This window comes from Asparagus officinalis, chromosome 4 (genome assembly GCF_001876935.1).
Source record: "Asparagus officinalis chromosome 4, Aspof.V1, whole genome shotgun sequence".
NCBI classification, from domain to species: domain Eukaryota; kingdom Viridiplantae; phylum Streptophyta; class Magnoliopsida; order Asparagales; family Asparagaceae; genus Asparagus; species Asparagus officinalis.
This window is the reverse complement of record NC_033797.1, coordinates 34,928,369-34,948,104: the sequence shown is the minus strand read 5'-3', so window position 1 is coordinate 34,948,104 and position 19,736 is coordinate 34,928,369. Positions and strand designations below refer to the sequence as shown.

Below are 19,736 nucleotides of genomic sequence, written 5' to 3'. Positions count from 1 at the left end.
ATGAAACACGAATAATGGACACGTATAACGCACATGCACCATACTAGTCAACTTAAAAAGGTTGAAATTACTTATGTGACATCAAAATAAATAATGCTTCTTCCATGTAGTAATCTACTTAATATAGGTGATGGATTACTTCCAATTTGATACCGTACATAATTGATATTTCTGATCCTGACCACATTATTTCTCCTTATCATCCTATTGTTTTAAGGGGAAGACCCTGATATTGTAACAAATAGTAAGAATCAGGCCATAATGGACGCGCGACAAGACTCCACCAAAAGCCCAGCCCACTTATCCTTTACATACACGAAAGACTAACAGAGGCCGACAAAAAACAAGCATCACAGTCCGAAATCGTTGCCATCTCTCGAGTCTCGTATTCAACTCCTCTTTCCTAAATTTCTCTGTCATCACTCATCACCGATCTCAGAACTCCCAAATAATTAATTAAAAAATCTCAAGCTCACGAATCGATGAGGCGGGAGTGAGATGCGACGAGATCCATCGGGGCTTCCTTCGTTCTCCGGCGGCGGAGGTGGAAGCGGCGGCGACGGTCGATCGATCGACGATTTCGAGGTTTCTCCAGGGCCGCTGCTATTCTTGCCGCTGCTCTTGCTCCAAGGAGGCGGCATGGATCTCACTAGGGTTGGGGAGAAGATCCTCAGCTCTGTTCGTTCTGCTAGATCTCTTGGATTGTTGCCAGCACCGCTGGCTTCTGATCGGCCTGAGGTTAGTTGATCGATCTCGGGTTTTAGACTAAAGTTATTTAGAATTTAGTTACAGGGAATTAAGGACGACGATCACTTTATTCGTTTTGAGAATATGTTGGCAAAATGGAGTTTTTGTTGCAAAATTTTGTTATTTTGTGTGAGGGGCGATTTATATGAAATGCGGAGGAAAAAAGTAGTTTCCTTTGGATTTTTCGCTTCAAATTTTGTAAAGAATTTGACCAAGAATTACAACATAACTGCTATTTTGATAGGAGGCTGAGTTCACTGCAGGCCAACTGGTGGAAACTATTACAATGCACCAAGAAGTACTTTGGCACATCATGTGTATAAGAAAAGAAGAATGCATTTCTTTCATGTAGAAGTAATTACATTGTTTTTCTCACTGAATTGGCAAGATGTTTACACAAAGTCTTGATGTTTTAAGGACATGCAGTTATTCAAATATCCGATAACCATTGTTATATATCAGATTATTAAGCTTGAAGATCCCTTTAGGGGTAAGAAATGTTTTTTTCTGTCTCATAATTGACTAGTATTCTATCTACAATGAATATTCTATCTATAAAAGTAGCGTATAATTGGTGAATTTCAAATTATTCAGTTGCTTATGTTTCAAAACAAATGAGAGTCCCAAACACTCTAACTTGCAGGGTAGGATTTTCTAAAACCAAAGTTGTCAAATTGTGATGTGAATTGTGTATCATATTCTATAGTGTATCATGAAATGAACTAATCAGTATGCAATAGCTATGTAATTAATCTATGGATAATTTTAAAATGTAGAGAATTGACAACCAAGGGAAAATGCTGAAAGCGTGTAAAGCTGAATGACTGTAGGGTCATTTATTAAAATGAAAACCACATATTTAAACATACAAAACATAAACATTATTAGTTTTGTCAAGGATAATTTCCTAAACCTAATACATAACCCCTTGTCAAAATAGTATACAATCCAATTAAATCAGTTGCTACATCATATGGAGATTGATGAGTGTTATAGTGAGTAGCAGCAGTAAATAATAGGGTTAATTTCAGAGACCCATTAACTTTGGGGCCAGATTACCCCCCGAACTATTTTGGTTCCACGAACCTTATTGAACCTCAAGGGGTTTTGCACATAACCCCCTAAACTTCTTTTATTCCACCAAACCCTTTGAAAGGTTGTTCAATTTAACCCCCAAAGTGACACCATCAGATCTAACGTGTCATGTGCCGAGCATCAGCACATGATTAGAAACACGGAAAATACACTTCAGGCCCTCAAACATTCAATGAAAATAATAAAATGCATAAAAGGGTGATTTTTTGAGGGTTGATGGATATTTTCGTCTTTTTTGGTCATGCTAAGGGGCGTGACATGTTAGTCTTGCAGTGTTACTTTGGGGGTAAGTGAAAAAATCTCTAGGGTCTAGTGTAATAAAAGAAGTTCAACGGGTTATGTGCAAAAGCCCCAAAATTAAGGGTTTTATTTGAAATTAACCTAAACAGTTATTAGAAGGACTGAAACAGAGGCTAAAAGAGACATGTATGAGGGGGTATAAAAGGACATTTTAATTGCTATTGTAAGGGAGAAGGCCCATATCTAAAACTCAGAAAAAGAATTTGATTTACCTGATAATAAATTAGATGTAGATGTTTTCTTATTGTTATTGTTGTGTTATAAGAGAACATGATGTTCTATGAATCTATGTAGTGTGTGCGTGCGCAATTGACACTTTTCTTATCAGCATAATTCTTCAGCTCAAGTTTGTTGAACTTTTGCCTTTCCATCATTACTTTGCATCTAAATTTTCTCTTGTTGCAATTCCATATTGTGTTCTGCAATATTTACCTGAAGATGTTCTATTCATGTTCTTATGTCATAGCTCAGGGTTGCAGTTTAGCAAGTGGCATTTCGTGAATAGTTTCAGTAAATTCTGAATTCTCCACAGTAAATTTGTTCAAATTCAACACATTATTTTTTACTCCTAGTTGCTTCATTCTCATGTTTATTATTTAGAACCTTCTACTTGTCTAGTGTAACTCCATCTCCTATGTTAAATTTTCTGATCATTGGTTGCATCTTTTCTTTGCAAATGGATTTCACTGTATATTTTTTTGCAGCCAGTACTACTAAGTACTCATTATTTAATTGTGAGTGCTGGGGTTTGGTATGGATATGTTGTGTCTGAACATGTTCCTGGTTGTTGCTGCAGGTGCCAGCTCGTGCAGCAGCTGCAGCTGCTGTTGCTCGAGCTTTAGCTGGAATGCCTCCACATCAAAGACTTGCCCTTCCATCAAATTCAGAAGAAATGGTCTCAATTTATGGAACCAGGTCGCAAGATCACGTCATAGAAGAACTGGAGGAAAATTTCTATGAAGAGGTTTCTGCTATTCTGAACTGATCATTGTTATCTTGATCCTAAATTTTCTTTCAAGGTTTATGTGTTGGCAGTCATTTTTTTGTTTGAAATTAAATTATATAAATTATTGTGTTTTGGACTTAATAACCTTACACAGACAATGTCCCTGGCAAACATTTGTTATGCTTGTTTCAGAGCTAAAAGATATCACTTGGTTTAGGGAGTCTGACTACCCTATTAAGCACAAAAAGCATTTATCTTATATATTCTCTGTGAAGAGAAGCATGCTGAATGTAGTATAATAACAAAACAAGAAGAGACACAGCAGCAGAAGTAATAACTAAAAGTTATTTGTCCAAACTAGTAAAGGTGCAGTATATAGTTAAATGACATGGTAATATTGCTACTAAACCTTCAAGTTCCAAGGATATAGTAGTCTTTGAAAACCATAGGAATGTGTACACATATTCTTTCTGGTTTCCAAACATTAAAATATGAAAATGTACTCCTCACACCTGAAGCTCTGGTGTTTTAGTGCACTAACAGGGAAATTAACATGTATTAAATCTATCTAGGTCCGAATTAGTCAAGTGTCGTTTAAAGAAGATTGAAGAAAAGGATATCAGTGTATAAAAGCCCAGATTTCAGGCCAAATGATTCCCAACGTGCAGCTATAAGAATTAAAATATAAAATAAAAAAACTTTCAATAAACTATCAGAGTTTTGGTGCTGTGTGAGGGATCTTAAGACCAAGAAGGTCATACATTAGTTCAGAACTCAAAGGGCGTAGGAGGTATAGAGTGACAATGTCTCTATTTTTGTTCATAACTTGTTTTTTAAATTTCTTTTTCAGGATTTTGATCCAGTCAAATACATTTTGGAGAATATTCCATCTGAAGAAGCTGATGCTTTCTATTTTGAAGAGAAGGTTTGCACCCTGACATATCAAACTTTAACACCTTTAACGTTGTTATTCTTTTTCCTCTTTGTTGCTTTGTCTGTCATTAATTTGTGTCACAGATTCACAGCTATAATGCTGGTTAATACCATGTAACATTTCTGTTACCTACTTCAATTCTTAGTTACATCTTGTTGCTTTACTATCATTATCCCTTCTTATATTTCATGCACTTCCACTGGAAGGAAGGACGTGATTTTTATGGTTAAAAACATTAACTTGAGTTGAAATATAAATAGATATAGAATTCTAATAAACTCCAGATTTTTGTTGGTAAACATATTTTCTTACAAAATGTGTTGTGTTTTCATCATCAGGTTGTTGAATATAAGAGTTATTACAGATTGCTTCTTGATACACATTCATCTGTTTTTATGTTTCACAGGCAACTCTTCGGTTACTACAGTTGGATAGAATAACAGAACGTCTGTCCCGACATGTGATGGAGCACCATGAAGAAATGGGTATCCTTATGTTTTTCCAAACTACAAATGTTTTATTAGCTGTTTGTCACTTATTTCAAGCTTGTAAAAGCAAAGCTAAAGTTATGAACAGCTGATATATGCTACTACTTGAATTTTATTAAAGTTATGAACAACTGATGTATGCTACTACTTGAATTTCCTTCATTCCAACTGTGCAAAACTATCCTTTTGAAGGCCATTATGTCGCGGCATTTAATTAAATCTCATGTTGTAATGTGAGGAATCACTTCCATGGCCATAAGCAATGATGATAATTATTCTACATTTCACCTCTGTGATTTTTTCATCTCTAAGCAAATAATAGTTTCCCCTGTACAAAGTAGATTCAGTTCCTTACTTGAAGTAGTGACCTAAGCAAGGAAAATACTACTCCCATTTCCTTCCTTCCCATTCGCTTGTGCTCAAAACGTGAATCAGCTAATTGGCAGCAAACACAGTCTCCAGTAGCAGGATATTTTGGCTTACTATAAATGCATTTATGGCTCCAATAGTCTGCCAGTTTCAGTGGAAACCATTCCTGAGAAATCCAACATGCTTAAACCAGGAGTGAATTTGGACTATGAAGTTGGGGTATAGGTGGTTTTTACTTATTTATTCGACTTTCTGTGAAACCAAGTTGTCATTATAAATACTTGAAAACCTAATTTGGTCAATTGAAGGTTGTCTAAAGTCTGTTTACTTTTTACCTCTTCTTACCTGTATACATGCTTCTTTGCTGCACCATGATTCTTAGATGTTGGTAACATTATTACAAAAGTTTTTGAGCCAATTATTTATTAATGAGTTCTGGCTCAATGGCATAGCAGGGTTGGGTTATGCAGGTCATAGATTCAAGTCTGAGTTACAGTCTTTGTTAGGGGAAAAAACTAGCTGATGAGGATCCTTTTTCAACTTAATTGCTGTCAGCCTTGTTCATGGAGGGTAGCTGTTATCTTCTCCAAGTGCATATGTTACACTTGAAATATAATGTGGCAAAAGACTTTTTGTTGCATCCTGCAAAATTTGTGTTTCTTTCTTACAATGTTTGCTTCATGTGCAAGTTTTTTGAGAATATTATTAGATTTAGCTAGCCAAGTTTAGGTGAAGGGCGAGTACTTTTAGGCAGTTCCTTCTTTTTCTTAAAGGGGAATTGCATTGCTTGTGTTTAAATCTTTTGAGTCTTAGTAGTCTTATCACCAAAGTTAATTTGAAATCAAGTGTGATATATCTATTGTTACTTTAGGTGGGATTGCTATTTTTGTGACGACCCAGTATTTTCTTGAAGCTTTCCTTGATTGAACTTCATGGTTAATTAAGCCGTCTTTGAATCTTTCATCTATAAACTCAGAATAAGTAATTCACTCATGAATTGTGTTCTTTTACTTGTCTTATATTCTTTGTTTGCCTAAGGCTGGAGTCGCAAATGTTTCGTGTTGTTTCATGTTTGATTTTTCATTTTTAAGTCATCTTGTCGCTCCATTGATTTTGAAATCAATGTCTTAAGAGAAATGCTTCTTTTACATACCTAAGCCAGTATCCTGGTTTTAGTATTTCTTTATGTCGAAATTGTATTAAACTGGGTAAAGCATAAATGTGTTCATTGACATTGTGATTACTCTTTAATTTATTTTCATTATATTATCAGTGAAGGGGATGCAATTAGTGATGGAACTGGAGCAAGACTTAAAAGTTGCAAATGTCATTTGCAGGGTAAGGCTAGGGAATGTAACATCATGTGTACAATAAAAAATTATGGATGGACACATTGACATACACTTCAATAAATAAAGGATTAATGGTGGATAGACCTCCTGTCTATAGTCTAATCGCTGACAGACCCACTGTAGCTCTATCAATGCGGATATACCCCTTGAGTGAACATTTTGACTGTTTTAAGAAGAAGAGGCAGGAAAAAAACTCAATTGGGGAGTCTATTCACACATGGCAATAGTATAGGGGGTCTAGACGCACCAATAGAACTACAATGGTTTATCTGCAATAGGACGATAGTACAGGGGGTCTATCTGCAATTAGCTTATAAATAAAAGTAACTAGGTTGCATGGATTCCACCCGACTGCATTTTCTTTCTTAGTCTTGTTGGATTTGTGTTTTTGAACAATCTTCTTATTCATTGGCTATGCTAAAATTTACAGAATGGGCGAAGACACATATCTTCTTCTATGCACGAGGTGTCACGGGATCTGGTTGTCCATTCAAATTCAAAAAAGAAACAAGCTTTATTGGTAAGTTTTCTTCTCAAACAAATGCTATGATTTATCAAATTAGAAGTTATAAGACTTTTAGAAGTTATTGCATGGGAAATAATATTTCTCCAGTCTCATGATCTCAATCTTACACTAATTTCATTTTGACCTACTTGAACATTGATTCTTTCTTTTTTCCAAAATCCTATTGGTAGCCTCATGATCAGTTCTACTTTTCTCTTTTTAAATTACCTCTAGTTTACATCAAGATTTCTCCTATGATCCTATCTTTCGTTCACATTTGTTCATCCTCCACCAATTTGAATATTTTTCTTACCCGTCCAAAAAATATGAGAAGTTCTTTAATCTCTTTTCTCCTTAGACTTGTGTGTGCTGCTTTGTTCTCGATACTTTGACGCTTCCTTTGTACCTGTGGATTTCTCTTGCGATCCAGAAAGATTTGACACTGAGTCATTCTTATTAAAGTCTACGGTTTGCTAATCATATAAATAACCTGTTCCGTAAAAGTTTGATTACATCATTTAAAGACTCTAAAAGCAAAAAATTAAGCACTTAAAAGATTCTTATACCCATGTAGTGACTAGTGAGCGAGCACATACGAGCAGTCAAAATTATCATGCTGCTGAAGTGCTTAATCTATGGTTTTTCATACTAATTTCCAATCAAACCACTTTATCAATGTAAGCACTAAAGATCTCTTATGCACCAACTTTTGTTAGGTCCTATGCATCACTAATTTATAAATGAGTGTTTTGAAATTAGCAATTTGAACCATTGATCCTGATGTGAATAGTTTAAAACCCTCTTGGTACTGAATATTGTTGTGTTTAAAATGTTTTAAACCATAAAACTAGCCATTATTACAAACCATCCATTTGGATTCCTTAGGGATTCAAAAGGAACTCAAAAAAACATTTGATAGTGTTAGTGTGTCTTCTATTTGCAATAGGGTGATGGAGCTGATCAGGACTTATTGACAAGTATTTCCTACTAGAAAGATATAAAAGCGCGCGTAGAAGGAGATGGAGAAGGGTGTACCAAGTTACCTTGAATTCTTAATTTAGCTTAGGATTTAAAAGGATTCGACTTAATTTGCTTTCCAATTAGAATTCAGTTAGAATAGGAATTAGGCAGACGTATGCTTAAGAGTATTATAAATAACCTGTTTCAACTTTGTAGCAAAGAACTTGGTTTCTTTAGGTGAATTATTATTTGAAATTTGGCTAAGGTTCAACTGTACAACTAGAGGGATTAGTAACTTAGAGTGAGATCCAATTTAATCCAAGAGGAAAAATCACCTAATAGAGTCTTGACTTGAGTCTTATTTAAACATGAACACGTTCCTCTCCCTTGTCGTCTCCCAACTGGATGCGGAACTAATATCACTTGTCCCATGCCTCATTTTCTTTTAAATCAAACTCCTCAATTTACTCTAACCAGTTTTTAGTTTCCATATTCCATCAGATGTAAGATTCGTAATTGCACAAATAATAATTTATTTCTTGATTGTTCTCTGGCTTTTTCCTTTCTTTTGTTCGTTAACTGGGGATTCGGTTGATTAGTAAGGCACGTTGCATGCTTAGAGTAGCTGATGGAGTTGGTCACTTGGACTGCAATTTTGGAAATCTGAAGAGAGGTTTTAACCTTGACACGGTCCATTTATGTTTCCCTATACTGTTTCCGGTTTCACATGGCCTCTAGATGGTTAACCTTTTATCTTCAGCGATATATATCTCTTTTCACCATGTCTTTTATGAGTTACTATCTCATATACAAATATACTTAAATCTTTATATTTGATGATTAGGGACATCCTAACATCTGAACCTTTGTAAACAATACCTGTTGAAAATAAGCCATATGCTTGTGTTGCAAGGCAACAGAACCTCTAAGTTCCAACTTTCATCATGTTAAATTCTTTATAGTTCATTTCTGGTTTTGAACTTTATTACTTGGGCATTGAAGTCGATCAAAGTTATCAGTATTGATAGCATATGAAGAGCAAATCCTGAAAATGAAGAGTATGACAAAAAGAATTCCGTTGCCTCTCCAAATATGTATGAAGAGAGCGCGATAATGCTATTAATGTTAGCTGAACTTTAACAAAACTAAACTGTACATTTGCAGGACATACTTCCTATTCTTACCGATCTTCATCATGCTGTAGACATGCAGATGGAACTTGAAACTCTGGTTCAGGAAGGAAACTACTTCCGGGTTGGTTTTTATTTCCCTTATTCTGTGATTTAGATTTTCAATTGCTTGAATATTATTTTCAAAGTTCTCTGTATACACTCTTCCTATGTTTTTCAGGCATTTCAACTGTTACCTGAGTACTTGCAAGTTCTGGAGAGTTATTCCGAACTCTCTGCTGTTCAAGAAATGGGCCGTGGTATAGAGGTGGGTTGTTTCTCCATCCTGGAAATCCACTTCTACTTTCATTTGTTAGAGGACTGCTGCACTCGTTAGTGTCTCCTTTTTGTCTTTACTTCGATTCTGATTTCCTTTGTATTAATCTGAGTACCATTTGTCGCCTTTTCTTTCAGGCTTGGCTAACTAGGACACTTCAAAAGCTTGATTCACTATTATTAGGAGTATGCCAAATGTTCAACAAAGAGAGCTACGTAACTGTCAGTATCCCATCTGTTGGAAATGAATCTCATTGCACTTTTATTTCGCTGTGCTAAAGTGTTTTGTGTCTACTTTAGCTGTTAATATGTAGCATGTTTTCCTGCCTCCAATTTATGTTGATTTATTTATTTGTTTTTTTTCTTTATTCTGATAGTCTAAGGCACCTGAAGCCACAAGTCTTCCATATATTTCGTTTATAATTTTGTTATGGTAAGAAGTACATCTTACATAATACGGGTTTAGAGACTGATTGTAGCAATTCTATTCTGATGAGTGCTAGAGTCATTTTTCTTAATTCAACTACTTTTGCACTTTCAGAAGTGTGGTAGTAGTATGGGGATGGACTCTTACTTTCTAAACTTTTAATTCTTTCTCTTGTTTTCCACAAGTCATCAGTAAGTCCAAAACTTTGAAGACGGGATAGGTTGCCCTCTGTTCATGTAGAACTTGTATTAAAATAAAAACAAAGCTCAACTTTAACACTAATATATGCTTGTTAGTTTCTGATTTTCTCTATCGTTACATTTAACTAGCTGCTAGATATTCAAGCTTCGTATTGATAATATGCTTTACTGATATACTTGAGGGCAGAAAGTACCACCTTAATATCTAGAAATATTTCACATTGTCTGAATATGACATGTTCCATAACATGCTGATATCAGATCAAACATCAAGTTATACATCGTGTAATTTATGTTCCTTGTAAGTTTGAAGATATCTATGAAATAGTGTGAGTCAATTGATTACTCACATTGCTTTGCAATGCTTTAACTCTGTTCATACACCTCGCCTCCATCAAGAGAGCGATGGAGGAAGATTTTAGTAGTTAAATAATGGAGAGAAAATAGTCAAAGAATCATACCAAATCTAGAAAAACATTGGTTGGTAATGCAGAATTTGGGAAATCGGCACGATTAGAAGGCATTAAAAAAATTGCAGAAGTTTGCTATGTAAGTATGTGGCATAACATCAACATTCTACCTTAGCAAATACTTTCATGAGATTATTAGCATAATCATTATTAATTGGTTGTGCCCTGACAAAATGAATCTTGACAACGGTAAATGTTTATTTTGCATTTTTGCATTCACATCAACAAAATAATTCTTATTAATGCTTGGACTTGCTCTCAAAAATAAAAATTCTTGCCTCATAAGGTGATCCATGTAGTCGCGCCACACTGGCAAGTATTATTTTTATCGATTATAAATTTTTTCTTATAGTATAATGTGAACTTCAATATATGCTTTCTTTTGTCTGGTTCATATTTCTTGTTACAACTGTTGAAATCGTGATATTTTGTAGGCAGTTGATGCTTATGCCTTAGTAGGAGATGTAGCCGGTCTGGCCGAGAAAATTCAGAGCTTCTTTATGCAGGAAGTTCTATCCGAAACTCATTCTGTATTGAAGGATATCGTCCAAGAGGTATATTATTCTAGTTTCATTCTCTCTCAAATTCAATTTAAATAATGTTTAAATAATGCAGCAACATTTGCTTGTAATTTTGTGTGTACAGACCTCTACTTTAGGATAGTCAGGATATGCTATTGAGTTAGTATGAATTATGTGTTTTATCTTACCCTTATTGTAATGAAGTTTACTGTGGCCTCTTGCCATTTGTATTTACATGCCATATTCTTACTTGTTTAAGTATTTAAATAAAACTATTAAATATGAAAAGGTATTAAGGATAAACTATTGAAAGATATTTGCTTTTGATCGTATCTCAGTGTGCCAGTAGATATCTAGCGATTACTTCTGAGATTTTCTTATCTGTAAAATTTTGATGCTTAATTTTAAGATTTTCAGAACCATTTTCAGGTTTTATCCGGTGTAAAACCCTTGTATTGAATTTGGAGACCTGAGATTTCGACAATTGTTACAACTGTCATCTAGAAAATCTATAGCTGCCTTGAAATTCGAGAAACAATTTTGCAAGTTAGAATGAATCCATAAAATTTTAAATAGGAATGTTGAAAAAGGAGATCAATAAGGTTTGTAATATATAGAAGTTTTTTAATGTAGTGAATATGCTGGCTTCATCTTTGTTTACTATTTTTTATTGTTACGTATAGTTTAAATTTGATTATCTGGCTGCTTGATGGAAATGTTTAGGCTAGATAAGTTACATTTTTAAAAGCTTGTAAGGAAAACATGCATTTTCCTTTATGTATGTTAGACACCTTTGAAGAGTTAGAAAAAGTTAATAATATGATATAAGAGCTAGTGACTTTATTACTGCAGCCTCAATGCTCAAATAGGTTGCATCTGATATTTTGAACGGGAGTATAGCTTTCTACAAGGATAAAAGAGCGTTTTTATGGAGTTTAGAGTAGTATTAGTATAGATAGCATCACAAAATCTTCATTATGTCTGTGTTACAGTTTGTTCAATTGTTCAGTTCAGAAGTATGACATTGAAACATGAGCAATTTATCAGTCATACCTTTCTATGTTCATATCATATTGCTATTCTTTTTTTCTTTGGCTAGTTTTATTAAATCTTGCTGAAGTTTATATGTGAAATAGTTTCTTCCCCACTTTTCTAGCCTAAATATAAATTATTTGGCAGGAAATTGGAAACAATGCACAGAGAAACAGGTGTGCTTTTTATGCTAAGTATACTTTCATATGTTGTTTTCCTAATAGTTGCAGAACATCCAATGTATGAAAAATTTTCATTTCAAATACTATATTCTTTGCTGAGAAACATTCATTTTTTCCCCATTTCTAAGTATTCTTCTGTCTTGAGAACTACTTCCAAGGAGTAAAGTTTTGATTGTGCATAATATTTTCTGATTACGTTATCAGGCTCCAAGTTCAGAGCTACCTGGATGACGCAGTTTCTTAGTTAAAAGGATGGGTTTACAGAAATAACTGAAATTTTTGACACAGAGGCATAATGTGAATAAGATGTGTGTGCGTTTATGGATTTTTTGATGAATCTTGTTTCAACTATAGGAATGTACCACCACTGATGTGCCACCTGATATTTCAAAAGAGTATATTTATGGGATATCTTGTTTCCTGTCTATCTGAGAGCACCTCTTGAGACGAGGGCATGCGAAGGTTTAAATTTAGGGAGTGTTCAGTTCATGCAGTTTCAGTTGCAAAAGGCAGTTGTAGTTGCAGTTTAAGTGTTTGCTTCTCCACCACTGTACTTCCTTTTGCTACTGCAATTGCAAAAAGGAACTACCTCTTCTTTTGTGAAAATGATTCTCGTCCATTTGGCTTCAAGTTGGTTTTTGAAAAAATGGTTTCTTTGTTGCAACTACAGTTACAACAAGCTTGAATTTGCTGTGATATAAATAGCTGCAACTTCAGCTGCATCTACTTTTACTATTATATGAATTGAATAGTTTATTTGGTATGTTGCATTTTGCTGCACCTATTCTTTCCCAGATGTCATGCTGAAAGGATTTAGACTATTGAACATGGCCACTTTAGATTTTCAGTGCACTCTACAGGAAGAAATTTGAAATTTTTTGGTTGCATTATCTTCAACTTCTTGGAACATTCAGATACTTCAGAACATAGTCTCAACTTTTAATAATGTTTTCCTCAGTAGTATTGAACTAAATTTTTTTGGGTATAATTGAAGGAAAGTTTTGTATTACAAAGAGTCATTACCTGTAGTTGGGTTGAACTTTTGCGTATGATAATTGAAAAAGAGAAAATGAAATATATGATATTTTGATGAAAGAGGTCTAGAAGGTGTTCTCCAAATACTTCATCCGAGACTCTAGGGCAGTACTGCAATGTTGATCAATTAATCTGGGTTGTTGCTTCATATACTTGCAGTTGGGTTGATTGTAGTCTACTATTGATGACTTATGTGTCTCAGGATTGTTCTTGATAGAAACCAAAGGTGAGCTAACCATTTTCTGGATGAAGTCAGGGTATTTCCTGGAGAAGCTAGTTGGATATTTCAGGATCCGGGCTCCATGAATGCCAGTTGAAATAGGAACTATGCAAATTTCCAGCTGGTTGGATCATACCATGGTTCTCTTGTCCTTTATAAACTATCAACATTTCATTCCATTATTTTATTCAGATATGAAGTCCCTGAACTTATACCACTTATATTGAACTGCATAGAACCTTAAGAACAACAAACAGAATTAGGAATCTAACAGTTAAGCTTAATATACTGACTGCTCTGAGAAACTTTTACACTGATGCTCTATAGAGGTAAGCTCCTATGTATAAGGAGCTAATCTTTATATAGTACTAATCTAATAAAATTTTAACCTCTAATCGATTTGATTGCTTATAATAGTTGACATGTCACACACTTCGCCATCCCTCCATGGCATCATTATGCATATGTTGATAGATCATGTGCTTAATTACAAGCATTTATTATACTCCAAATACCCACCCAAACATTTAAGAAGTTGGTCAATTTGATATATACAAGTAAAGTATGAAGAACATAGATGTGATTCTCAATAGTTGCTATTCTTACATTATAGTCCTACACTCCTGGCATACTTTACAATTTAGTAATGAATTTCTACATAGTACATAGTATTATGAACATACTGGGAGTTCACTGATCACTACATTTGGTCTCGTTTGTTTTTTCACAGGCTTACATACAGCGATCTCTGCTCCTTGATACCTGAATCCAAGTTTAGGCAGTGCTTGTTGAATACTCTGGATGCATTATTTAGGCTAATGTGTTCATATTATGCAATCATGAGCTTTCAGCCAGAGGAAAGGGTAAAATAACATTTTTCTTTCTTTTGCCTGAGATATTGCCTTCTAGATTCTAAAAGGAATTTGTATTTTGTAAGTCTTTTTATCATATGTTTCATAACTTTAAACTTTGACATTCTTCTCCTTTATATTGCTAAGGGTGATGTTTTGGAAATTGGGTGTAAAAAACAGACACTAAATTTTTTATTGTGCAGAAGATAGCTTTCAAATGTTTGTCTTTTGAACTATTTTTTGATCCAAACAATGTAAATTAAGGGCTAGGAGTCCGGAATAATTTAACAATATTACTAGACATGGCCCTCATTTATGTAACTGAAATTTCATAACCGTTAGGGAAACAGTTCTGAGCAATGACTGATTGAGGATTTTTGAAGATGGTGTCGCTATATAATTAATTATAAAAATTTACAATAGTCGACGATGAGTATTCATATTCTGCAAAAAGTAGATGGTCACGTCATTAGTAATGCTGCGGCTGCTGCCAAATACATTCTCAATTAGTGGCTACACAGTTACTCGGAAGACCTAAGATTTTTAGTGGGGTCACGTGAGATTTTTAATGGTGGGTTTTTATTTGGTGTTAGTTTTTAAGATGGGTGTGTACATAGTATGTGGAGCAAAGTGGTGTCACTTGACACCACTTTTCTCCATGTAGATCTGCCCCCGGTTCTGGCATTCATATTGTTTCCTCGCAAAAGTTACAATCCTCTTTACGGTTCAAAGGACTTTCCAAGATACATAAACCACCATTAAATGGAAATTTACTATTCTGGATCCATAATACATATTTATGCATACTTATTACCTCATGTTGTGTACTTTCCTTTTGTTATTTTGTGCTATTTAGTCCTATCTATATGCATTTGATATATAGCCTTTGCAAGAGTTACTCTCTCATGCTAAGGAACACATCCTGATCTGTTAGAAGCGGTGTTGTTTTAGTGTTCACTTCTCACATTCCCTCAAAAGTCTCATGCTATTACAAGTCTCTGAATCATCCTTCACCAATATTGGGTCTCTGATGCACCACAAGGATCACACAGTGCTTACATTGATAACATAAAATAGACAGATATTGGGGTCTTTCTGAGTGAGGTTATGGCGGGCGCCTAAGTGGATCGTAGGCATTTTTAGCACCGAGAAAGGAAGGAATTTCTTGTTCTTCACAGATTCAAAATCCTATCCTCACCATTTTATCTGAGATGAACTTGGGTCAGGTTCTGATTTGATCTATTTTTACAAGATCTGTTCTCTTCACCCATTGTTATGCTTAAGCAGGCAATAAACCACGCGGTGGGTTCATGTAACCTGTCCGTGTTCCCCTACGTTCTCTCAAGAATTAAGCGGATGGCCTAGGTACCGCACAGCCTAGGCGGGCACCAAGACAGGTGTCCAGACTGCTATTTAACAATGATTATATTTTGTTTGACAGGTTGTCATGAGTTGGAGTACTCATCTTTTGGGAGTCACTTTCTCTTTTGCCAGTTTTATTTTCTTTGCTACTTGCTTAGGCCTACATTGAGAACTATCATCTAATTTCTTTGCTTGCTGTATCATGTTCTTGAGTTATGAGTTCTTTGTATCAGGAACATTCTTTTCCTGCCTTAAATGGTAACTTTTTCATGTTCTTTTTCATTTGCTTTTGTGCTTGTCCCCTTTTTAACTCGAGCTGTTGCATAAAGGATAAAGGATGATAAATTTTGCATCAATTATTCTACATATTTACTTGTTGCTACCAAAAAAAAAAAGATTCATTAGGCTTCAACAGTTTGGGCTAAAAAAGCTTTGTTGTTGTTGTTACATAACTATAATACAGCATATAGCAATTCTTGAATGGTTTTTGCATCTTCTTGCTGTCTGAGCCAGACCTGATTGGGTTTTTGTACCTCTTTGTTGCAGGGTTCAGAATATCAAATCTCAAACATTGAGTTGAGTAGTAGTAATGGATCTCAATGTGGGGGAGATGGTCTTCTATCTGATTCGGGGGTTTCAAGAGATCCAGGTGATTTGTTTGAACCAGTCATTGAAGTAAAAGGTCTGTCTCCGGAGGAGAATGCTGATGCCTCCTGTGCCTCATTGGGTGGTGATATAACAGGACATGGATCCACATCCCCAAGTACATCTTCTGTTTCCGTGGATGATGTTCATATTTCTTTGTCAAGCAGTGAATCTCCTTTTTATCAGCTAAGGAAAGATGCCGCTGCATTTGTTTCTCAAACTCTGGAAAGAGGACGGAGAAACTTATGGCAACTAATAACAAGTCGTGTATCTGTATTGCTCTCTTGTTCTGCTGTTAGCTCAAGCAGCACATTCCAGTTTCTGAAAAACTATGAAGATCTTAATATATTTATTTTGGCTGGTGAAGCATTCTGTGGGCTTGAAGCTACTGAGTTCAGGCGGAGACTAAGGAGTGTTTCTGAAAATTACATGGCAGCATTCCACAAGCAGAATGTTTATGTACGTATATTAGTTACTTATCCTTGCAGTTAAACTCTTTTGATTTCACCCCTAACCATTTTAACTTTGTTCTTCATTGTCGTTGAGTTACTTATTTACCTTATATCTGATGTTGTGACATCTGCTTATTATGGTTATTATTATTATCATTTTTAATTTAGTTCAAGTAACATAAGTCTTCACTATTTTTCTTGCATTTTCTGATGGGTGCTCTGCTGTTTATTTCTCTTTTTTGCTCAGTTTCTTTTTTTAAACCCTTTCTGAATAATATCTTCTGCAGAAATGCAGCACATTCCATATCAAAGTTAAGGAGATGCTACAAGTGTTCATATTTTGTGACGCACGCATATGCTTGTGCTTTGTTATTTGTTTTGTTATTGTTATTTACATATGCCATCTATAATTTTCTGTAGAGTTACATTTATAAAGTTGGATTCCTTAGCAGCTGTACATTATATGTCTACACACTCAATATTGAAGGCAAGAGTTTTGTTTCTGTTACTTTTTCGGCATATTTCCCTTTGATTCAGGTGTGTGCACTTTTATGAGTAATGCCTTAAACAGTTCTTTTTCCCCTTCATCAATATCTGCACATGCTCGACTGCATAAGAATATCCAAAGACGATATATGTTTTAACTTTAAACATCTCATTAGCTAAATATGATTTCTCTGTATTACCTCTTTATCTATCCCTGCCTAATCTAGGGGGTTTTGAAGTTTTCTTCTTATGGCCTGAATCAAATGGTGGTTTGCAGAATCATTGCCCCTTCACCTAGAATTGGCATAGCATGTTGTGGTGTGGGCTACCCAAAATTGGTCCTATTTACTATACATGAAATGCATATTTATATTTCTTTCACACAGCAGGAGATCTAAATTCTATGACTTTAAATTCTTTTCTTAGGCACTCAAAATGGTACTGGAGAAGGAGAGCTGGGTTAAGATTTCTGGAGACACACACCAAGTAATTAGTCTGGCCGGTCTTATTGGTGATGGTGCCCCCCTAATTGTGTCCTCTGCAACCAATACTTCCACGTTGTCATTGCTTCGCTCCAAAAAAATATCAGAGAAGGTCGACACTGGGAGGCAGAACAATGGATTTTCTTATTGGCTAAGAATTAGTAATCCATTTTCATCAAAGCTGACAAGTGGCTCTTATGAATCATTAAATGCTCAAATATTGGTCAATGGGTCACCAACATCAGGGCTGGCTGATGCAAATGACGATACCTCGCATTGTGATAGAATTTCTGAAAAAAGCCACTCTCAAGGTCATGCTAATGGTAATAGCTCTGCTGTGGAAGATGAAAATGAGGATCTTCTAGCTGACTTTATTGATGAGGATAGTCAGCTGCCCAGTCGAATATCCAAACCTATGCATGCAAAAAACAGTACTGCCAACTGGAATGATGAGGAGGTTTCTTCTCAAACAGGGTCCTCCATTTGCCTATTGAGGTAAATTGTTGATTCCTTAAATAACTTGTTTACTGTTTCACATATACAATTCTATAAGTTAAAGTATAAATGCACCAGGTTGATGGACAAATATGCCAGGCTCATGCAGAAACTAGAGATAGTTAATGTTGAGTTTTTTAAGGTAAGCCAAGCTACTGAACTCATTCAAACTTCTCTTGAAAACCTGTTGGATGGGTGGTTATCTGCATTTTGTCTTAGTTTGTTCTTTATTGCAGGGCATCTGCCAGCTGTTTGGGATATTCTACCATTTTGTATTTGAAACTTTTGGTCAGAGGGATACGAGTCAAAGCGGGAAGTTTCCGCCAGATTATCTACCATGTATGGGAAGTTACATTCACATATTTTCTTAATATTTTGTAGGGAATTTGTAAATAATGTTCAAATTGACTAGACTACTGTGAATATTATACATTTCTTGCATACATAATTTTTTTTCTCGTGTTTCCTTCTTGTCTTGTCCAGCTCGCCTCAAAACTGCGTTATCAAAAGTTCTGCAAGATTGTGACCAGTGGATAAGACCTCAAAATCTATCATTTTCTTCCTCCTCGCCTACATCATTAAACACATCTTTCTCCCACATTGACATAATGCCCACTATTCCATCTAGCACAATCATCGGATATGCTCCTAATACTTCATTTGGATTGAAGGTATTGTCTTGCAATCTAATCTTTTTTCCCCCAAATCTAAACAATTCAGTTTTAATGTTATCATCTGGATTCCTTTTCTTGCTTCCTAAATTTTCATCTGATTGATTTGCTATTCTGAAGTTGTTGCATGGTAGGAATAACATACAGATAGATCTATGTACCCATCTGTCTCAGTGTTCAGTTTCTGGCATCAAACACATAAATAGTTCAAAATTGAAGCAGGAGAGGTGTGTATTTATCTAGTGAACCTTCAATATTTCTAAAGATAATATTCATCACATGAGATTTTCATAGTCACTTGTCTGCGTACATTAAAAATTCAGGGCAATTTTTGTTTTGAGAATAGTTTTAATTTTCTTAATAACCATTGTTCAGAAGCAACGGCTGTCTTTTTTTATTAGAACTATCTGGAAATGTGCATGTAGAAACAAATAGCTCAAGTTAGGTGAGAAAGTATAGCTATCGTGAAAATAATAAAACAGTGATTATAAAAGTCTTTTCAAGGATGTGAATTATTAGAAAATTTACAGGTCGTGATGATTTTTGACTTACGAGAATTAGACAGCTAATGATTTTAATTGGTAGATAACTTCATTGGCCATGTAGCGTGGCTTAAAGATGAGAAAGCTCCATGAAGACTTCAGTATGTTCTGTGATCAGCTGCCAACTTGAAAGTATGGACCAAAAGAAGCTTGACGCACCTCCATAGCTTGGTAGGAAACCCTTTGGTCATGCAGTTTAGGCTCAGTTTATGAAATACATCCTTTCCTGTTCAAGAGTTTGCTTCGTCTATATACGCATTCTATTTCACGATTATCGATTTCATTATCACTATGTCCATGTAATGTCATGTACATAAACATATTACCATGCATCCACATTTTCTTTCATGATTTATCAAATTCATTAATCCATGATTTCTGCATGGTCAAAGGTGTTTTGCACATCTTATAAGGTGTATCTATCATGAGGATTATTAACTTGCATTGCTTTTCACGGCTATATAATGATTTTATGATATGATTGAGCTCAATGACGCTTGCAATGTTTCTTTCACTATTTAC

The 19,736-nt window shown here is 35.1% G+C and overlaps 1 protein-coding gene across 1 annotated transcript in view; it reads left to right on the top strand.

Moving 5' to 3' along the window:
* The window catches only part of LOC109837167 (syndetin), a 26,956-nt gene continuing 7,558 nt past the window's right edge, over nt 339-19,736 (top strand). The window contains 17 exon segments of the mRNA XM_020405294.1: nt 339-738; nt 2,939-3,106; nt 3,939-4,013; nt 4,429-4,507; nt 6,153-6,217; nt 6,662-6,751; nt 8,861-8,950; nt 9,047-9,133; nt 9,280-9,363; nt 10,673-10,792; nt 11,939-11,967; nt 13,959-14,091; nt 15,988-16,545; nt 17,451-18,001; nt 18,080-18,143; nt 18,238-18,340; nt 18,485-18,672. Of these exon segments, the coding sequence (XP_020260883.1) occupies nt 499-738; nt 2,939-3,106; nt 3,939-4,013; nt 4,429-4,507; nt 6,153-6,217; nt 6,662-6,751; nt 8,861-8,950; nt 9,047-9,133; nt 9,280-9,363; nt 10,673-10,792; nt 11,939-11,967; nt 13,959-14,091; nt 15,988-16,545; nt 17,451-18,001; nt 18,080-18,143; nt 18,238-18,340; nt 18,485-18,672 (2,724 nt within the window). The 5' untranslated portion in view covers nt 339-498.